The 18,963-nt window shown below is 41.6% G+C and overlaps 1 protein-coding gene across 3 annotated transcripts in view; it reads right to left on the bottom strand.

Moving 5' to 3' along the window:
* The window catches only part of LOC122930336 (cyclic AMP receptor-like protein A), a 600,516-nt gene that overhangs the window by 28,240 nt on the left and 553,313 nt on the right, over positions 1-18,963 (bottom strand). For all 3 annotated transcript variants that reach the window (XM_044283622.1, XM_044283621.1, XM_044283623.1), the window contains one exon: positions 5,356-5,503. In XM_044283622.1, coding sequence (XP_044139557.1) covers positions 5,356-5,503 — 148 coding nt within the window. The remainder of the gene's footprint in view (positions 1-5,355; positions 5,504-18,963) is intronic.

The raw sequence follows: 18,963 nt of genomic DNA, 5'->3' as shown, positions 1-18,963 counted from the left end.
TATGGGGGAAGGGTATGTCCCTCTCTCTGGCAGCTGTCTCCCCTTCCATAGGAAGCAGAGACAGATGCCTGTAATGAAGCAAGAGCCGTCCATCGACTCTGCTTCATCATTCCTTCCCCCTGCCGGCGCTTCACACTGCAGGTCTGGGTAGAGGGTGGGCCTGGGGCGGGGCTGGCCGGGAGCTTGGTGTGTCTTGCTGTTGGTATTGCTGCTGCTGGGGAAAGAGCTAAGTATGTAGAGTTTTTTAGTTGTTTTTTTGCTACCAGTGAAGGGGGCACTTTACTGGGCATATTACTGCCTGTGAAGGGGGCACAGCTGAGCATATTACTGCGTGTTAAGGGGACAGTTTACTGGGCATATTACTATTAGGGGGCACTTTATTGGACATATTACTGTCAGTGGGCACTTTAATGCTGGCATAACTACTAAGTGGTGGCATAAAAGAAGGAATAATTACTATGTGGGGGCATTTATTGGACTGGGTGGGTTTAGGTGTTTAGTTATGTTTTGGGTGGAGTTAAAGGCATGGCCTAGTGCTGAAAAAATTTCCCGCAGCGTGCTTTATACGCCACACATGATATCCCTCTTCCTTCTTTTCAAAAGTTGGGAGTTATGTAATTGCAATACATTAGTAAGTGGCTTGTATAAACTTTCTCTACATAATGAATGCCACTTGGTGACGTGACACAAACCCTTTAAAGGGGTTATCCAATACTAAAAACTGCCCCCATATGCCCAGGCCCCTCACAGGGAATATACTTACCTCCCTCACTGCGTGGATGAAAACATCCAATGGCAGGCGGGGACGATCCTCCCTAGCGTCACCCACAATGCTAGGAAGGCTCATCCCTGTCTGCCATTGGCTGCTCCACCCCGACAATGGATGTTTTCAACGGCGCACAGAGAGAAGCTGCAGCGGTGGTGCGGGGACCAGGGACCCGGGTAAGTATATATTTTTAGTATTGGATAACCCCTTGTCTCGTCTTTACTGTAAACTGAAATGCACAACAGCGGGAAAGAACTATGGATAAAACTATGAGAAAGGGCATATGGGGATTGTTCTATCACAGAGCTGGAGAATTATGCTCCTTTATTTAAGAAATTCTATCTTGAAGCAATTGACTTTGTAATAATCACTCATTCTGGACATACATAGATCCCGTGAATCCTAAGAAGAGATGAGAATATGCTATCAATATTCGGCTATTCTAAGTGGACATCAGGCTTTTTTCTATGTACAAGCCTCTGCTCATAAAAATTGCGTAGAGTTTCTAATAAGACAACAGCGGAGAACATAATGATTTATGGATAGCCCGGTATCATAGGGTTAACAGGCTTAATTCTCCAGATGGGAAAGACTGTGAAGTATAATTATTTATCAGTCAGCGCAGATGGATGTAGGATGAATTCTGACTGAGGAAAAGGTTTAACCCCTTCTATGACAAGTACAATTTATTGGGATGTCCCATTCATTTATTTCCTGACTATTGTACTAATTTCTGTTTTGGGAAAACCAGATGATATTGAAAGGGCTGCAGCTCCCAGAGGGGTTGTCACCCAGCTTTCCTTGTACACAGAATACTACAAGGAGGCAGTATGGGGTGGAGGATATGTCACTGTAGTGCACATTTGACTTTTGATGTGCTAGAGAAACAGGATGATGGACATTTTAGGAGCTGCAATAGTGCACCCAGCTTTTTAGAATTAGATACATCATGCTTAAATGGGTTGCCTAGAATTAGAAAAATGTGGCTTTCTTCCACAAACAGACCCACACCCAGATTACCTTTGGTATTGCACTCACTTCAAGGGAGCCCACCAAAAATACCAAACACAATCTGTGCCAGGTGTGGTGCTGTTTTTGAAAGAGAGCAACCATGTTTTCCTTAACCTGGACAACCCATTTGTTTTTGTCTTATTAAGACAATCCCTTTCTAAACTGAAGACAGCCTTGAGATCAGTCTTGGCTCAGATACATGAATGCCAAATTGGGGAACTTTTTTTGTGATGTCCACATGCTCTAATTATAATGGTAAACGTTCTTTAAATTGTTGTCTAGGAATACCAAACTTTTCATCGATGCCCATTAAAAAATTCTTACTTACCTGCTCCCAGCCACCTCAAGCCTGCGCCAACTATTTGAATCAGTGCTGTCTCTCTTGTAGACACATCAACACTGAAGCCAGTCATTGGTTGCAGCAGAGGAGGTGACATGCCCATGTCTGGGGACCGAAAGATCAACACACAGGAGCCAGTGTTCAGGACTGGAGTGTCAAGGAGCAGGTTAAAGGGAACCTGTCATGTGGATATTTGATTATAATCTAACTAATTATATACAATCATTAACTACTAAAAAGTACCTTAGATGTATTCACTTACTGGTGTCACAGATGGTTACCTCATAATATACACACAAAGATGCCGCATGCCGCATGCTAATGAGCTGATTCGAGTCCGGCATGATGTCATTGAGTCCAGCGTATATTTAATTCAGAGCTATAGCCACTCCCCTGCCTAACTGCTGCTGATTCATATGGAAACAAACTGTCATTCAGCAGCAGGTGGGCGGGGAAAGTCAGGAGCTCATAAATATTCATGACTCATCATTATCAGCTGGAGCTTTTCAATACAAGATGTTGGCAGATTGACTGGGTCAATTAAAGAAAGTGACCCTGCATTTTGCTAAGAGAATCAGTCCCTTATTTATGTTGCCCTTAGTTAAGACAACATAAAACTGGTGACCGGTTCCCTTTAAGTATGAATCTTTCAATAGCGGAGGAAGGCTGCGGGCTCCTGGACAACCCCTTTAAAATTGTATGCAGATACAGGAAATGTTTAATTAAATCCGTGGTCCCCTTAGTTCATCTAAAATTACACTATGTCATATGCAGTTCTATAGCATTTTAACATAAGATAAAGGGGTTGTCCAGCCTTAGGTGAGTAAGTGATGGCTTGTCCTCAGGATATGCTTTCACTAGCTGATCATTGGAGGTCCAAAAACAGCTCCCTGTCGATCAGCTGTTTGATGTAGCTCTGTCACCAGAAGTCAACTTGTAAACAGCACCATCAACCACTCTCTACTACAGTGCTGCTTCTATTGAAGTCAATGGGAGCGGCGCTGTACTAGCGAGTTCCCTCGACTATAATGTTGGCAGTGCTATGCAGCTTCAGCATCAACTTCTGGTAATGGCGCAATGAATGGACAGACCCCCACTAATCAGCTGAAGATGGCCTATCCTGAGGACAGGCCATTACTAATGGCTGGACAAGCGCTCTCTATATATAGATGCTCAGATGCTTCTATGGTAAGCCATCCATTTGTAGCTTACTAAATTAAGTACTTTACACTACTTACTGTTTATATAACTATGGATTTGTTTCAGTTCATCGCACCATAGGGGGGGTGTCGGAAACCATAGCACATGGATGCACACAAACAACCTGCAGGCATTGGCAGGTTACATCAATCCAGTCGCTTGAGAGCTAACCTAGTAATTCTGCACCTTTTAGGCCCTTACAAACACCTTCTACTGCTAAAGATGCAAACATCACTTATATTAAAACACAATCATACCATAAAGCACATAAAAGCAGTGTGGTTATCTACAGCACAGAAGTACTTTCTACATAGTCTCTTACAAACAGGACAGGGGGGATAAGGGTCATGCAAATGGCTGTAATTTCGAGAATGTTTTCTTGAGCCAATCCTCTTTAAAAACAGCTGCAAATTTAATAAAAAAAATAAATAAAAATAACTGTGTGACCACAGCAGCCAATCAGTGGTTGCAGCTGTTACATGCCATACTATGGGTACCATGTCACTGCTCTGAGCAGCGATCCAAGTGTATGGCAACAAGGTTGACCCCTTAAACCGTTATGGCATAAACTGAAAGATAAAAGGTTTAGAAGAAACAGTAAAACTGCCTGAGGATAGGCCAAACTCCTGGAAAAGCCCTTTAATATCTGAAGCCTGGAGGAGAAGCCACAGTAGCTACCTCCACCCTTCCAGATATCACCACTGAACTACACTTCCTGCATTGTGTCTAACGTTACAGGCTATAAATTAGTGTAAATGCATAGCTTTCTCATGGAAACACTGGTATCAGACAATGTGAATAAATCAAGCATGTCTCTCCACAGTTAGAGACATAGCAAAGTAGGAGAGCTAAACAAGGAAATGAAGGAACATCTAGGTGGAATATGTTCTGACAGGAAAATCAAGGAAAATGTTTATTACACCAGCAGCACGGCTCACAACAGAAAGTAAGCACACAAGGGTTCAGAGAACCTGTATGCAACATATGGTATTAAATATTCAAGGAAGCATTTAGTAATGGTGGATTAACAAGTGCAGATACTCGGGGACTTTCATGCAAACACTGGTTCCCGATAATCTGCCCGTCTAAAGATGCAGCCAATCACACGACGAGCGAACAAAACACTCATTCATTGGGTGAAACTGTACTTATTGTTGGTAGGTAAATCATAGTTTCTGGGCAGCAGAGTGTGCTGTCTAAACAGCGATCTACTGCCCAGAATCAATGTAGATGTATGAAGACGAGACATAGCAGTAGCCATCACTCGTCCTCATACTGTGGAGGTGATCCACTTCACCCCCAGATGGCTATACAGACATCATTTAGCAGCTAGGGGGTCATTTATAATCAGATATATGCCAGTTTTCTGGTGTATATTTGGCGCAGACTGCAACGCAAAGGTTATTTGCGGTGCAATCTGTTACTTTTCTTCATTCACGCCAGGTCTACAAAAGTGGGTGTGGTGTGGGTGGAGAAGAGGACGGGCTGGCAGGCCTGTCTTATTCATCATTTTATATGCCTGTTTTAGGTGTAGAAAAAGGTCTAAATTTAATCTGGCAAGGAAGCTGGCTTACATTTAGACTGGCGGTGGATGCGCCAAAGGTATGCACCTCTACATAACTTCAGCGGATCCCCCGCCAGCACAAGGGGTTATTAAGATCGGCGTCTAAAATGTCGGTCGTAATAAATGACCTCCTTAATTTTCAATGTAACAATACAGTGCTGCCACCTAGTGGCCTGTATTGGTATATTCCACTAATAGCTGCCAAAGCCTGCTTGAGGCTTCGAGCTATTAGAAGAGAAGAACAGGTTCCCTGATCTCAGCCGGGGAATGCTGTTACAGGATCGAGAGCGTGCGGCTCCCGCTTCCAGACTGCTCAGATGTATCTTTTAGAAATGATTACATAAAGTTGTGGTACTTTAAGGAATGTCTTAGCATGGAATCAATGCAGTCCTAAAGGACTTGATTATATTTTATTATAAAATATATATATATATATATAAATATCTAAACAACATAAAGACATCACATGCTCACCCTCAGCGACGCCATTGTAAGCTGACTCCAAGTTTCCTTGTCCAATACAAAAACAATGGTGTTGGCCAATCCATGAAGTGGAGCACTCATCACATGCAGTAATGTGAGAATGAACACAGGATGACTTGGGTAGAAGGCATTATGGATTCTAGAAAATAAATCAAAAATACATATAAGACAGAAGAATAATGAAATTGATATAAAAGCTAGATTGATAGTTACTTATATTCAGACCTACAACAAGCAAACGGCTATATGCTCTCAAGTGCACAAATATATCCTCAAACGTTCTCTGCTGATACATTGTAAAGAAAACTGATAGGTGAGGCACAGAGCTGTACACTGCACATGCTCATTCTTTGCATGGGGAATGCATGGGAGAGAAGCAACACTGCTCTACAGAGACTGCAGCATGAAACTGCACATATACAGAGAAAGAAGCAACACCACTATACTGAGATAACAGCATGAAACTGTGCATGCACGTGGAGGAGAACAACAGCTCTATACAGAGATAGCAGTGTGAAACTGTGCATGTACAGAGAGAGAAGCAAGACCACTATACTGAGATAACCGTGTAAAGCTGCGCATGCACAGGGAGAGAAGCAACACCGCTATACTGAGATAACAGCATGAAACTGTGCAGCACACGGAGGAGAACAACACCACTATACTAAGATAACAGTGTAAAGCTGCGCATGCACAGGGAGAGAGCAACACCGCTATACTGCGATATCAACGTGAAGCTGCGCATTCACATGGAAAGAAGTAGTACCCCTACACAGAGAGCAGCATGAACTATGCGAGCTGCAAAAGCAAGACCTACTGAAGGACATCTCCAGTAGCAACAAGGTATAAACAACTGATTAACAGGGCCTGTTTTTGGGGACATGGCAGATACATGATTTATTTTGGATAAATGACTGTATTTGCAAACCTGGTTTATTTCACAAATGAGATACAGTGATCCAGGGTTATGATATTGCGAGGTAATGCCCCTTTAAAGGGCTTCTGTCAGCAGCAACATGGACATTAACCTGGCTTACAAAAGCAATGTGCTAATGTCAGCTGAACATAACTATCCTAGTCCCATCTCACTACGTGCCCCTGTTATTGAGATAAAATTATTTGTATTATATTCAAATGAGCTTCTAGAAGCATGGGGGGTGTTGCTCCTGCTCCTAGTGACTCAGTTCTCCCACCTCTGGCCATGCCCTGCTAATCTTTATTGACAGGGCCAGGCAGTTCACGTCATCCTGCCCGGCCCCAAGTTCAATTTATTCAAAATATTCATCCGTTTAGTATGGGGCGCAGGTGTAGTAAAGAAAGGATGATCGCCGGCTGTGGACTTCCTTACTGCGTCTGCACCGCATACGTCACAGTACACCCGCTCCTCTTCAGTGACTGGGACATACTGAAAGAATTAAGGTCATACACAAGCAGTACAATATTCCTACTACTTATATTTAATTAATACATTTAAACATTCATTTAGTGTAGATTATAAAGAACACATATTGGATATTGAACATTCTACTGGAAATGATAAAGAATAATCTGTGACCGTATAAAAGTATGAGGCTGAAGTGCATTTATGCAGATCGTGGAAGTCTGAGGTGATCCCTAATATGCAGATAATGCAGGAAGATAGAAGAATTACCCCTCATCTCACAATCTGTCAGTATGTGATGGTTCCACAAATATTATTTACAAATGGTAAATTCACATTGACATGTATTGTAAGTTACTTAAAGATAAAGATATTAACTCATACTATACTTTATACAACATAAAAAGCCCTGCACACTATGGAACATCACAAGTCTGGCTATTATATGACTTTTATCCTGTATTTATCACAATTTTTCTTCTCTCTGAGGTTGTGGGCAGAGACTGTCTCACTTTACAGCACACATAAACAGGAGAGGATCCTACCAGTCTACCAGTCTGTAGCACCCCCTCATAAGCAACAACAGCATGGAGGACATTATACAGCAGTACTGAGCAGTGTTGCAGTGAATCAAGCACTGGTGTTAGAAGAGTTAAGGTGCCAATACACCTTCAGCAGCTATCTGTCTCACTTCCCCATCCACATACATACTCTGGGTAGAGAGGAGAAAGTTACTGTAAAACAGTTCAGGTAGTGATTTATCATCTGAGAGAACAAAGGGATTTGGCATAAAACATCTTAAAGATGATGTCAGGGAAGATTTGTGAGGTTCCCATACACATCAGATTGTTGGCTGGACCTGCCAAAAATTGTGGCTTTGGCTGGCCATCGCCTAATGTGTATGGAGGACTTTACTAGAGCCTTCAGAATCTTTTTATTTCTTTTTGCCTCTCTTTCTCTCACTCTCCAGCTGCCTTTCCCTCACTCCATTTTCCATAGAATTCTATGGGAAGTATGTAACCTGATACTTCAGTGAACTGATAATCTGTATTGTCTCTCAAGATGGATTTTAGTTGTGAACTGACCAGGGCCACACCACCAATTAGGCGAGGAGAGGCAATCGCCTCAGGGGATGCGACCCAGCAGACAAGTGGGTTAACGGCATGGCCATGGAAAATGAGTGCTTTTATTGTGGAAGAGCTCATATCTCTATACTTAACTGTATTGCTGTCCTTAGGGTGGCGATTGTGAGGAATATGGAGTATGATTTCATTCCTGCTATTTTCTCCAGGAGTGGCAGAGGAAATCAAACTCCACAGGGGGGCCCTGCTTTAAAGCGCAGCCAGATAGCAGAAAACTCCTAGCAGGCCACATTTGGTTACATTGCACACCTCCATTCAGACAGCACAGATCCTGCAGGAAAACTTCCCTGCAGGGGGCCTAAGTCATTCCTCAGAACAAAAGCAACTATCAGACATCATGGAACCGGCGAGTCATAAGGAATTATTAATCGCCCATCCATCACACGCATAAACCAAATATATATTTGCAAACCTGTAGTCAAGATGGACAGATCCTGCTTGTGGTTAGGTGGTAGGATGCCAGGGAGGGGCGATACGGAGATTTCCCCACAGAAACCTAATAACAGTACCATGTGTGAACTCTACCTGTAGCCGGAAACCAGGCGGACTCGTTGGTCCCAGAACCATCTCCCTGTGACCTTCTGGTCTGGATCTATGGGCCTTAATGGGTTTTGTGGGTCGTTTGGCTGCCAGGACCAGGAGGGAGGGGGGATCCCTCCCAGAGGCAGGGAGTGGCGTGGCCGACTACATGTGAAAAGACCCAGAAAGGCAGAGTCCAGCGTCTTTTCTCTGAAGGGGGGTCATTCTGAGCATCGTGTTTGGAGGGACCTTTGAAGCTGCTGACATAACTGCCTCCCATGTGACAACAGCCAAGGATTACAGGAACCATTAGTCATCAACCCAAAAGACTTCCTTGCTCTGTTTAATCCTGTTTGTACCATACCACCTGTATTCTGCACATCGGACCACTGTATATATATTTTCTGTTATATTATGTACTGTCTAGTGAGCCCTTAAGGCGATTAAATATATAATTTAATCTTGTGCTGTCCTGTATCTCGATCACAAATCCCCACGTCCGTGTTTCGACATAGTTATATGCTACTGTGGGTTGGTTTCTTACCCTATATAATCCCATTAGCGGACCGGGCTTATATCAAACGAGAAACTGGTGGCAGTATACCCGGGCTGAGGAAGCGCTGTTTCACTGGGGCAGTGAAAAGGCTCTCTTCACAGCGATACAGTTCAATGCTGTGGTGGGGCAGGGGAGCGACGCTTCCCTGCCCTGTTCCGTCTGATAGGCTTCAGGCATACAGCACGGAACACAGGCCACTTCACTGACAGCCACATTGAGGTAAGTATGTGAGTTTATTTTTTTCATTTGGCACTACGGGGGCATTTACGGGGGTATTAAATGGGGGCTTAGATTACAAGGGAGCATTTTAGTTCTGGCACACATTATTCTACTGTCACACAAGGATAATTATTACTACTGGGAGCATTATGGTGAGCTTTATTACTTCTATGGGACTAAAGGGAACATGATTACTAGTATGAACACTATGGGGACATTATTACTGCTGGGGGAACTGTAGGGGCACTATTACTACTAAGTGCACTCTGGAGAATTATAACTATTGGTGGGACTTTTGAGAGCACTATTACCCTGGCACAGTATCGGCTTAACACAATTATTTTTGGGGGACATTATATTTACGGCACTATTAGTGTCAGGGGCACTATTTGCTTAGCATTGTTATTTTTTAGGGCACTGTGTGCTAATAATTATTCAAGGGGGCACTATCTGTGTGGTACTAGTATTTTAAAACAGACTATTTCTGCAGTATTGGGGAGCACAGCAGGCACAGTATTGGGGGTGGAAGGGTGAGGTATTCAGAAGGTGGGAGAATGATGGAAAAGTAGGAAACTAAGAGGTCTGTTTGTCAAAATCTGCAGAGACAGGATCATCATGGCGGTCTGGTCTGAATGGAGAAGATGAGAAAGAGAACATCTACATCAAAGGTGACGTCATAAGAGGTATGGGACATTGTATTATCCTGTATCTTTTGTAGTGCTATATGTAATGTTAGGAGGGAAGAGGTTAGGTTAAGAATTTGGCATGGGTGGATGGGCGCAATTTCAATTTTCGTCTCAGGCAGCAGAAAGGCTAGTTGCACCCCTGAAACTGACAGTGAATGGTCAGCTCAGAAGGCGAGGGGAAGATAAAAAATGGCTGATGTGTTAAAAGAGGCATTTTTTCCAAATTCACTTGAATTATTGATTTATTCTCAGTTTTTTAAACAACACTGAGCATTTAAATTCTGCCATTCTATTATATAATGTTATTTTTCATTTAACAGATCAAGCATCACAATAGGGGACATTTATCAAGACCGGTGTTTTCTGCACTTATCTTCACCCTGTGTAATTGGAAGATGTTCCAACTTCATGTAGAGGCACAGGCTTTTCATAGATTTGTCGCACCCTCCGGCAGGCCATGAAACAGACTTAAATCTATGTAGCCTTCTAGCTGCCTTAGATTTCTGTCTTTATTCACACCAGAAAACTGGCATGAATAAATATAAATGTGCCGGACCTTCTGGCCTCCACCCTCCTCACAGTGGCATGGAGGGCCAAAAGTCGCACAAATTGTATGCAACAAAATTATTGTGGCGTTAAAGCCTTGATAAATGCCCTTCTGTATTTTCAGCATTTCGTGAAAAAGTTATGCTTTCTTCTTAGTTCACATAATAGAAATAGTAAAATAATGAAATAGAAAAACCATTGCAAAGATAAAATCCATTAGAATCAATTGTTCCAATGACAGTTATGGAATAAGTCAAGGAAGAGTGTGATTCTAATCCACCATGACTCCTTTCTGCTCTCATACATAGCAGTACTGCTCTAATTTTTACCCCTTTAATGTTTACCTATCATTAGGAAGGAAGTGATTTAGAACTGTCCTCACCATGCTTCTGCACCGCGCTTTTAAACATTGGCTGTCCTTGACTAGCGCATTCTGCTTATTTTGATTGATGGACACAATAAATTTATTAATAGCTGTTCTCCAGAAAATGTTTTTGGATTGTTGTGTCTGTGTTTTTTAATTATTGCATTGATGGAAGGCTTCAGAGGGTTCAGGCTGTTGAAGGCTAATGACATTAAATAGTGTGGGCTGCGCCAAAGCCCCAGCAGTAAAGGCAAGAGAAATCTGTACAATAGCAAGAATATGTACTGGATTCCCAATAAATACTGACAGAATCCCACATCCAGGGATAAATCAGGAAAGCTGATTTAAAACGAAAAAAACTACACAGTGATTTTCTGTTCATTAATAGAGGAGAATTAAAAGTTTTAAAACAGCTATAGCTCCTAATGTACTAATATACATTTGGTAGGTTAGCAAATCTTTTTTGTGGGACCATGGAATATACATGCGGATGGGTACAGCACATGTTGTGCTGTCTGCATTTTTTGCGACCTCATTGAAATGAATGGGTCCGCATCCGATCCGCAAAGGATGTGGATAGGATGCGGAGCAAAAATACGGTTGTGTGAATGGGGTCTAATGCAGTCTCTTACTACTGCTTTGGACTCTCTCCCTCTGAGGCCTCATTCACACAGTGAGAATGTGTTCCGTTATTTCCATTGTTGATTGTGAGCCAAAACCAGGTGCGGGTCTAAGGCCTCTTTCACACGGGCGTCATGTTTTTTGCCCGGATAAGAGGCGGGTGCGTTGCGGGAAAATGTGCGATTTTTCCGCGCGAGTGCAAAACATTGTCATGCGTTTTGCACTCGCGTGAGAAAAATCGCGCATGTTTGGTACCCAAACCCGAACTTCTTCACAGAAGTTCGGGCTTGGGATTGATGTTCTGAAGATTGTATTTTATTTTTTTCGCTTATAACATGGTTATAAGGGAAAATAATAGCATTCTGAATACAGAATGCTTAGTATAATAGTGCTGGAAGGGTTAAAAAAAATAGAAAAGTTAACTCACCTTATCCTCTTGATCACGTAGTTCCCGGTCGGTCTCTTCTTTAGCTGTGGGCTAAAGGACCTGTGGTGATGTCAGATCACATGCTCCAATCACATGGTCCATCACCATGGTGGATAAGGTGAGTTAACTTTTTTTATTTTTTTTAACCCTTCCAGCACTATTATACTAAGCATTCTGTATTCAGAATGCTATTATTTTCCCTTCTAACCATGAAAATAATACAGTGAATAGACTGTCACCTAGAACCCATGCGTGAAAATCACACCGCATCCGCACTTGCTTGCGGATGCTTGCGATTTTCAAGCAACCCCATTCATTTCTATGGGGCCTGCGTTACGTGAAAAACGCAGAATATAGAATATGCTGCGATTTTCACGCAACATATAAGTGATGCGTGAAAATCACCGCTCATGTGAACAGCCCCATAGAAATGAATGGGTCAGGATTCAGTGCGGGTGCAATGCGTTCAACTCACGCATTGCACCCGCACGGAATACTCGCCCGTGTGAAAGGGGCCTAAAAACAGAACAGGTGCAGATCTTTCCCATATAGCTTATCTCGGTACATCCTCCAATCCTGATTTTGGCTCACAATCAGTGATAGAAATTACTGACCAAAACACTGATGTGTAAATAAGGCCTAAGTCCCTTGAGGGGAGACCCTTTCTCCATCTCCCAGGCTTCCCCCACGGAACTCCACAGCTGCAGCCAAAATCCCTGCAATAGGCCGCCCCACACTGGAGCTCTGTTTCTTTCTTGATGAAGGGATGACACAAAAAAAAAACAGGCATATTGACCAGAATGTTTTGATGGCAGTTAACTCTCCCTCATCACACTTTGTGTATTATAGTCACCTGCACTGAGCAGGACACAATTGGTGACTGGGTTTCCACACCAACCTTTTCAGACCCTCCTGCTGCTTGACTAGGGCGCACATCAGACTCAATGTCTACCACACGGTCAGGCCTTTTCCTGTCCTGGCTCAAAAACCTTCCCCAGCTGTTTCCTGAACTTTGGTTCCTCCCCCAGCTGCTGGACTCTGCAGATTCACAGCACTTAGACACAGGCTCTTCGTCCACAGTGAATGCAGCCTCTCTGAGGGTTATACTGCTATAGTACAAATTCTCACACATTAACATGGATAACAGTGTTATTCACATGGCTACCATTGGCTCCCATACAGGAAAGAATGTAATGATATACCCAACAAGCATGTACAGTTTCAGACATATACGCATAAAGTGAACATTGTAGAGCATACAATTCCCTAACCTTACAGTTGGATGGTCCAGAGAAATCTTTGAAAGGCAGAGTAAAACCTACGTTCTCCTGGGACGACACTTCTTCTAGTTAAAACAACAGTGATACTACATATTTATGTAAGATACAGTTGTAGTTTCTTCAGCTTAAAGCATGTATCCAAGACAGACAATCAACAGCTAAGGCATTTTTACTATAAGGCCGCGTTTCCCCAAGTCTTGCGCATGCGCATTGCAGTGCCAAAACCCGGCTAACAGCGACAGCAGGAGATGGGATAGCGCATTACTACAGAGCGCACCGTACATGCGCGAAACCTGGAGAATTGCGGCCGTACTGCAGGCTGTCACTCTCAGGCAAGAGGGGACGGTTAGGGGACGTGGTTACCTTGACTTGAAGAAAGGGGATTGCTGCCCCCTTGACTTCAAGCTGGCCAGCAATATAGCGCTGATAGAGAATAAAACTGTGTTTTTTTTTTAACTTATGCAGCATTGGACTACAGGATAAAACATATAATTATTAACAGGCCTGTGGCTACTATGAGGTACTGCTGGCGGGTGTAGATGCATTTTTTAGGTGACAGGTTCCCTTTAAAGATGCCTTAGTGACTGGAGTCTCGTGCCCAGAAGCCCTGCTGTTTAGGAGGTGCTGTTTGACTGCCAGCAGCGTAATTGCTGGCTGTTTTGCAGCTAATGCAGAGAAACATTGCAAATGTCTACTGACACATTGCATATTGTGGTAAGTCCAGAGTAATGACTGATCCAAGTTCTGGACATGTCACAAGCCAAACTGAATGGATTTGTGAAAATGAATACAAGAAAAAAAGAAGGTCTTATTAGAAAAGTGTTAGTAACACAGTACAGAGGTGGAATATTCAAGATGATTCTCCATCTGTAAGTTTATTACTTCTACTCATCTAAACTTTTGTTTCTGTTTCCTCTACTTTTTGTTATATTTCTGTGTTTTGCTCTCCTACAAAATTTTGTAGTCACATCTCCCCCATCTGTATTTCTAGTTAGCTTGCCACTTGCTTATACTTGTATTAAAAACATACAACCCCTACCAAATGTTTTTTTTTATCGGTATTTATTGCAGTTGAAAATTTTCTATCAACTAAGCCCTTCTTAGAGCTCTTCATTTTTTCATGTCATTATTTCTATGTTCACTTAAGATGCCTTTATATTTAAATTCAATTTAAAATTCAGAAAAAGTTAAGCACTTAAAATGTAGCCTTCCCAAATGAAATACTATACAGAAATGGTGATGCAAGGGTGTACCCTAGTTCCCTTATATAGTTACATGTCTAGGGGTGCTGCTTACTGGAAATAAGGAAATACAGAATCTTGAAATGTACTCTAGGAGGGAATATTTTTGTCAGGAGTGACACTGCGTTACTCCTTTGTGTAACCCAAATACCAAATATGTGCCCTTGGTGTCGCCTACTTCTTTGTGTTGCCTTCTTGGTTCTTGTGTTGCCTTGGACGCAAAGAGTAAAATAAAAAATAAAAAAAATTAAGTGCTAAAATAAAAAAATAAAAAAAGGTTTCACATGTAAAAAAAAAAATTATTGCCCAAGTAAGGAATTACAAAAAATATTAAAAATAGAGAAAAAGAAATAAAACAGACATTTTTGGTGTTGCCGCGTCCGTGACGGTCGGCTCTATAAATATATCACATGATCCACCCAGTCCGATAAACACCCCAAAAATTATAAACTGTGTCAAAAAAAGCCATTTTTGTCACCTTACATAACAAAAAGTGCAACATCAAGTGATCAAAAAGGCTTATGTGTGAAAAAATTATACAAATAAAACCGTCACCTCATGCCACAAAAAATGAGTCCCTACATAAGGAAATGGCAAAAAAAATAAAATTAAAATAAAACTATAGCTCATGGACACATAAAAAAAAATGGTTTCAAAAATGCTATTATTGTGTTAAAGTGAAATAAAAAAAAAAAAGTATACATGTTAGGTATCGCCGCGTCCATAACAACCAGCTCTATAAAAATATCACATGACCTAACCCCTCGGGTGAACACCGTAATTAAAAAAAAAAAAAAAAACTGTGCCAAAAAAGCCATTTTTTGTCACCTAACATCACATAAAGTGCAACAACAAGCGAACAAAAAGACATATACCACCCAAAATAGTACCAATAAAACTGTCACCTCATCCCGCAAAAAATGAGACCCTAACTAAGACAGTCAAAAAAAAAAAAAAAAACTATGGCTCTCAGACTGTGGAGACACTAAAACATCATTTTTGGGTTTAAAAAATGCTATTATAAATAAATAAGAAAAAGTATACATATTAGGTATCGCCATATCCGTAACAATCTATAAAAATGTCACATGAACCAACCCCTCAGGTAAACGACGTAAAAATAAATAAAAACTGTGCTAAAACAACCCATTTTTGGGTCACCTTGCCCCATAAAGTGTTATAATGAATGATAAAAAAAATCGTATGTACCCAAAAATCGTACAATAAAACTTCAACTCTTCCTGCAAAAAACAAGCCCCTGCACAAAACGATGGGCATAAAAATAAAAAATATGGCATTCAGAATATGGAGACACAAAAACATAATTTTTTCCACAAAAAATGCTTTATTATGTAAAACTGAAACAAAGACAGTAGACATATTTTATATCATTGTGTCCATAACAACCTGCTCTATAAAAATATAACATGATTTACCCTGTCAGATGAATGTTGTAAAAAATAAAAACAGTGCCAAAACAGCCATTTTTGGGTTACCTTGCCTCACAAAAGCTTAATATAGAGCAATTAAAAATCATATGTACCCCAAAATTGTACCAATAAAACTGGCACCTTATCCCCTAGTTTCCAAAATGGGGTTACTTTTTTGGAGTTTCTACTGTAAGGGTGCATCAGGGGGGCTTCAAATGGGACATGGCATCTAAAAACCAGTTCAGCAAAATCTGCCTTCCAAAAACCACATGGTGCTCCTTTTCTTCTGCGCCCTGCCGTGTGCCCTTACATTTGTTTACGGCCACATGTGGGGTGTTTCTGTAAATCGCAGAATCAGGGTAATAAATATTGAGTTTTGGCTGTTAACCCTCGACGTGTTAAAGAAAAAAATGGATTAAAATGGAAAATCTGCCAAAAAAGTGAAATTTTGAAATTTGATCTCCATTTTTCTTTAATTCTTGTTGAACACATAAAGGGTTAACAAAGTTAGTAAAATCAGTTTTAGGCAACTTGAGGGGTTTAGTTTCTACAATGGGGTCATTTATGGGGGGGGGTCCACTATGTAAGCCCCACAAAGTGACTTCAGACCTGAACTGGTCCTTAAAAAGTGGGCTTTGGCAATTTTCTTAAAAATTTTAAGAATTGCTTCTGAAATTCTAAGCCTTCTAACGTCCTGAAAAAATAAAAAGACATTTACAAAACGATGCCAACATAAAGGAGACATATGGGGAATGTTAAGTAATAAATATTTTAAGAGGAATCACTTTCTGTTTTAAAAGCAGAGAAATAGAAATTTAGAAAATTGAGAATTTTTCAAAATTTGGAGTAAATTTGGGATTTTTTCATAAATAAAAGGTGAAATATATTAAATTTATGACTATCATGAAGTAAAATGTTTCACGAAAAAACTATCTCTGAATGGCTTGGATAAGTAAAAGCGTTCCAAAGCTATTACCACATAAAGTGACATATGTCAGATTTGCAAAATTAGGCCTGGTCAGAAAGGGGCAAATGGCCCGGATGTGAAGTGGTTAAAGGATGGCTATTAGATTGGTTATGGAGTCTTTCAAGCTACCTAATCAATATTTTATTATATATTTTGGTTGGTGTTTAGTTACGGATGATAAAGTTAGTGAACTTTGCCTCCACCGATTCTATTCACTTCTGGCAGTGGGTCGAAGCAACCATGTAGAAACTGGAACTGGATTGTGGATTGCCAGTTAAGGATAAATGTAATTTTAATGCGAGATTTTGCGTGCCCTAATATATTTTTCAAGGCTATAGACACCTTCAGAGTAGTGTTTAATAATTTAAATGTACACTGAACAAAAATATAAATGCAACGCTTTTGGTTTTACTCCCATTTTGCATGAGCTGAACTCAAAGATCTGAAACATTTTCTACATACACAAAAGACCCATTTCTCTCAAATATTGTTCACAAATCTGTATAAATCTGTGTTAGTGAGCACTTCTTCTTTGCCGAGATAATCCATCTCACCTCACAAGTGTGGCATATCAAGGTGCTGATTAGACAGCATGAATATTGCACAAGTGTGCCTTAGACTGCCCACAATAAAAGGTCACTCTGAAATGTGCAGTTTGATCACACAGCACAATTCCACAGATGTCACAACATTTGAGGGAGCATGCAATTGGCATGCTGACTGCAAGAATGTCTACGTTTAAGAGAATTTGGCAGTACATCCAACCAGCCTCACAACCGCAGACCAGGGCCTCCACTTCCAGCATGTTCACCTCCATGATCATCTGAGACCAGCCACCCAGACAGCTGCAGCAACAATCGGTTTGCATAACCAAAGAATTTCTGCACAAACTATTAGAAACCGTCTCAGGGAAGCGCATCTATATGCTCGTCGTCCTCATCGGGGTCTGCACCTGACTGCAGTTCGTCGTCATAACCGACTTGAGTGGGCAAATGCTCACATTTGAAGGCATGTGGCACGTTGGAGAGGCATTCTGTTCACGGCTGAATCCCGGTTTTCACTGTTCAGAGCAGATGGCAGACAGCTTGTGTCGCGTCGTGTGGGTGAGTGGTTTGCTGACGTCAACGTTGTGGATCGAGTGGCCCATGGTGGCGGTGGGGTTATGGTACGGGCAGGCGTATGTTATGGGCAACGAACACAGGTGCATTTTATTGATGGTATTTTGAATGCACAGAGATACCGTGATGAGATCCTGAGGCCCATTGATGTGCCATTCACCCACGACCATCACCTCATGTTGCAGCATGATAATGCACAGCCCCATATTGCAAGGATCTGTACACAATTCCTGGAAGCTGAAAACATCCCAGTTCTTGCATGGCCAGCATATTCACCGGACATGTCCCCCAGTGAGCAAGTTTGGGATGCTCTGGATAGGCGTATACAACAGCGTGTTCCAGTTCCGGCCAATATTCTGCAACTTCACACAGCTATTGAATAGTAGTGGACCAACATTCCACAGGCCACAATCAACAACCTGATCAACTCTATGTGACGGAGATGTGTTGCACTAGGTGAGTCAAATGGTGGCCACACCAGATACTGCCTTAAATGTAAGGCAAAACTGTGTACATTTAAGAGTGACCTTTTATTGTTTTATTTATTCATGCTGCCTAATCAGCACCTTGATATGCCACACCTGTGAGGTGGGATGGACTATCTCGGCAAAGGATAAGTGCTCACTAACACAGATTTAGACAGATTTGCGAACAATATTTGAGAGTAAGGCTACTTTCACACTAGCGTTCGGAACGGATCCGCTCATATTAATGCAGACGGAGGCTCCGTTCAGTACGGATCCGTCTGCATTAATAACTTTAAAAAAATTCGCAAGTGCGCAAGTAGCATCCGTTCAGACTTTCAATGTAAAGTCAATGGGGGACGGATCCGCTTGAAGATTGAGCCATATGGTGACATCTTCAAGCGGATCCGTTCCCATTGACTTACATTGTAAGTCTGAACGGATCCGCACGCCTCCGCACGGCCAGGCGGACACCCGAACGCTGCAAGCAGCGTTCAGCTGTCCGCCTGTCCGTGCGGAGGCGAGCGGAGCGGAGGCTGAACGCATTTATATTTTTGTTCAGTGTATTTTCAGCAAAAAAAAAAAAAAAAAGTTATAGTTTTCTATAAAAAAAAATACACAGTTTGGCTTCTGGAGCT

Source organism: Bufo gargarizans, chromosome 3 (assembly GCF_014858855.1).
Source record: "Bufo gargarizans isolate SCDJY-AF-19 chromosome 3, ASM1485885v1, whole genome shotgun sequence".
Lineage (NCBI taxonomy): Eukaryota > Metazoa > Chordata > Amphibia > Anura > Bufonidae > Bufo > Bufo gargarizans.
Note: the sequence above shows the minus strand (reverse complement) of the source record. Positions and strands in the feature narration are given on the sequence as shown.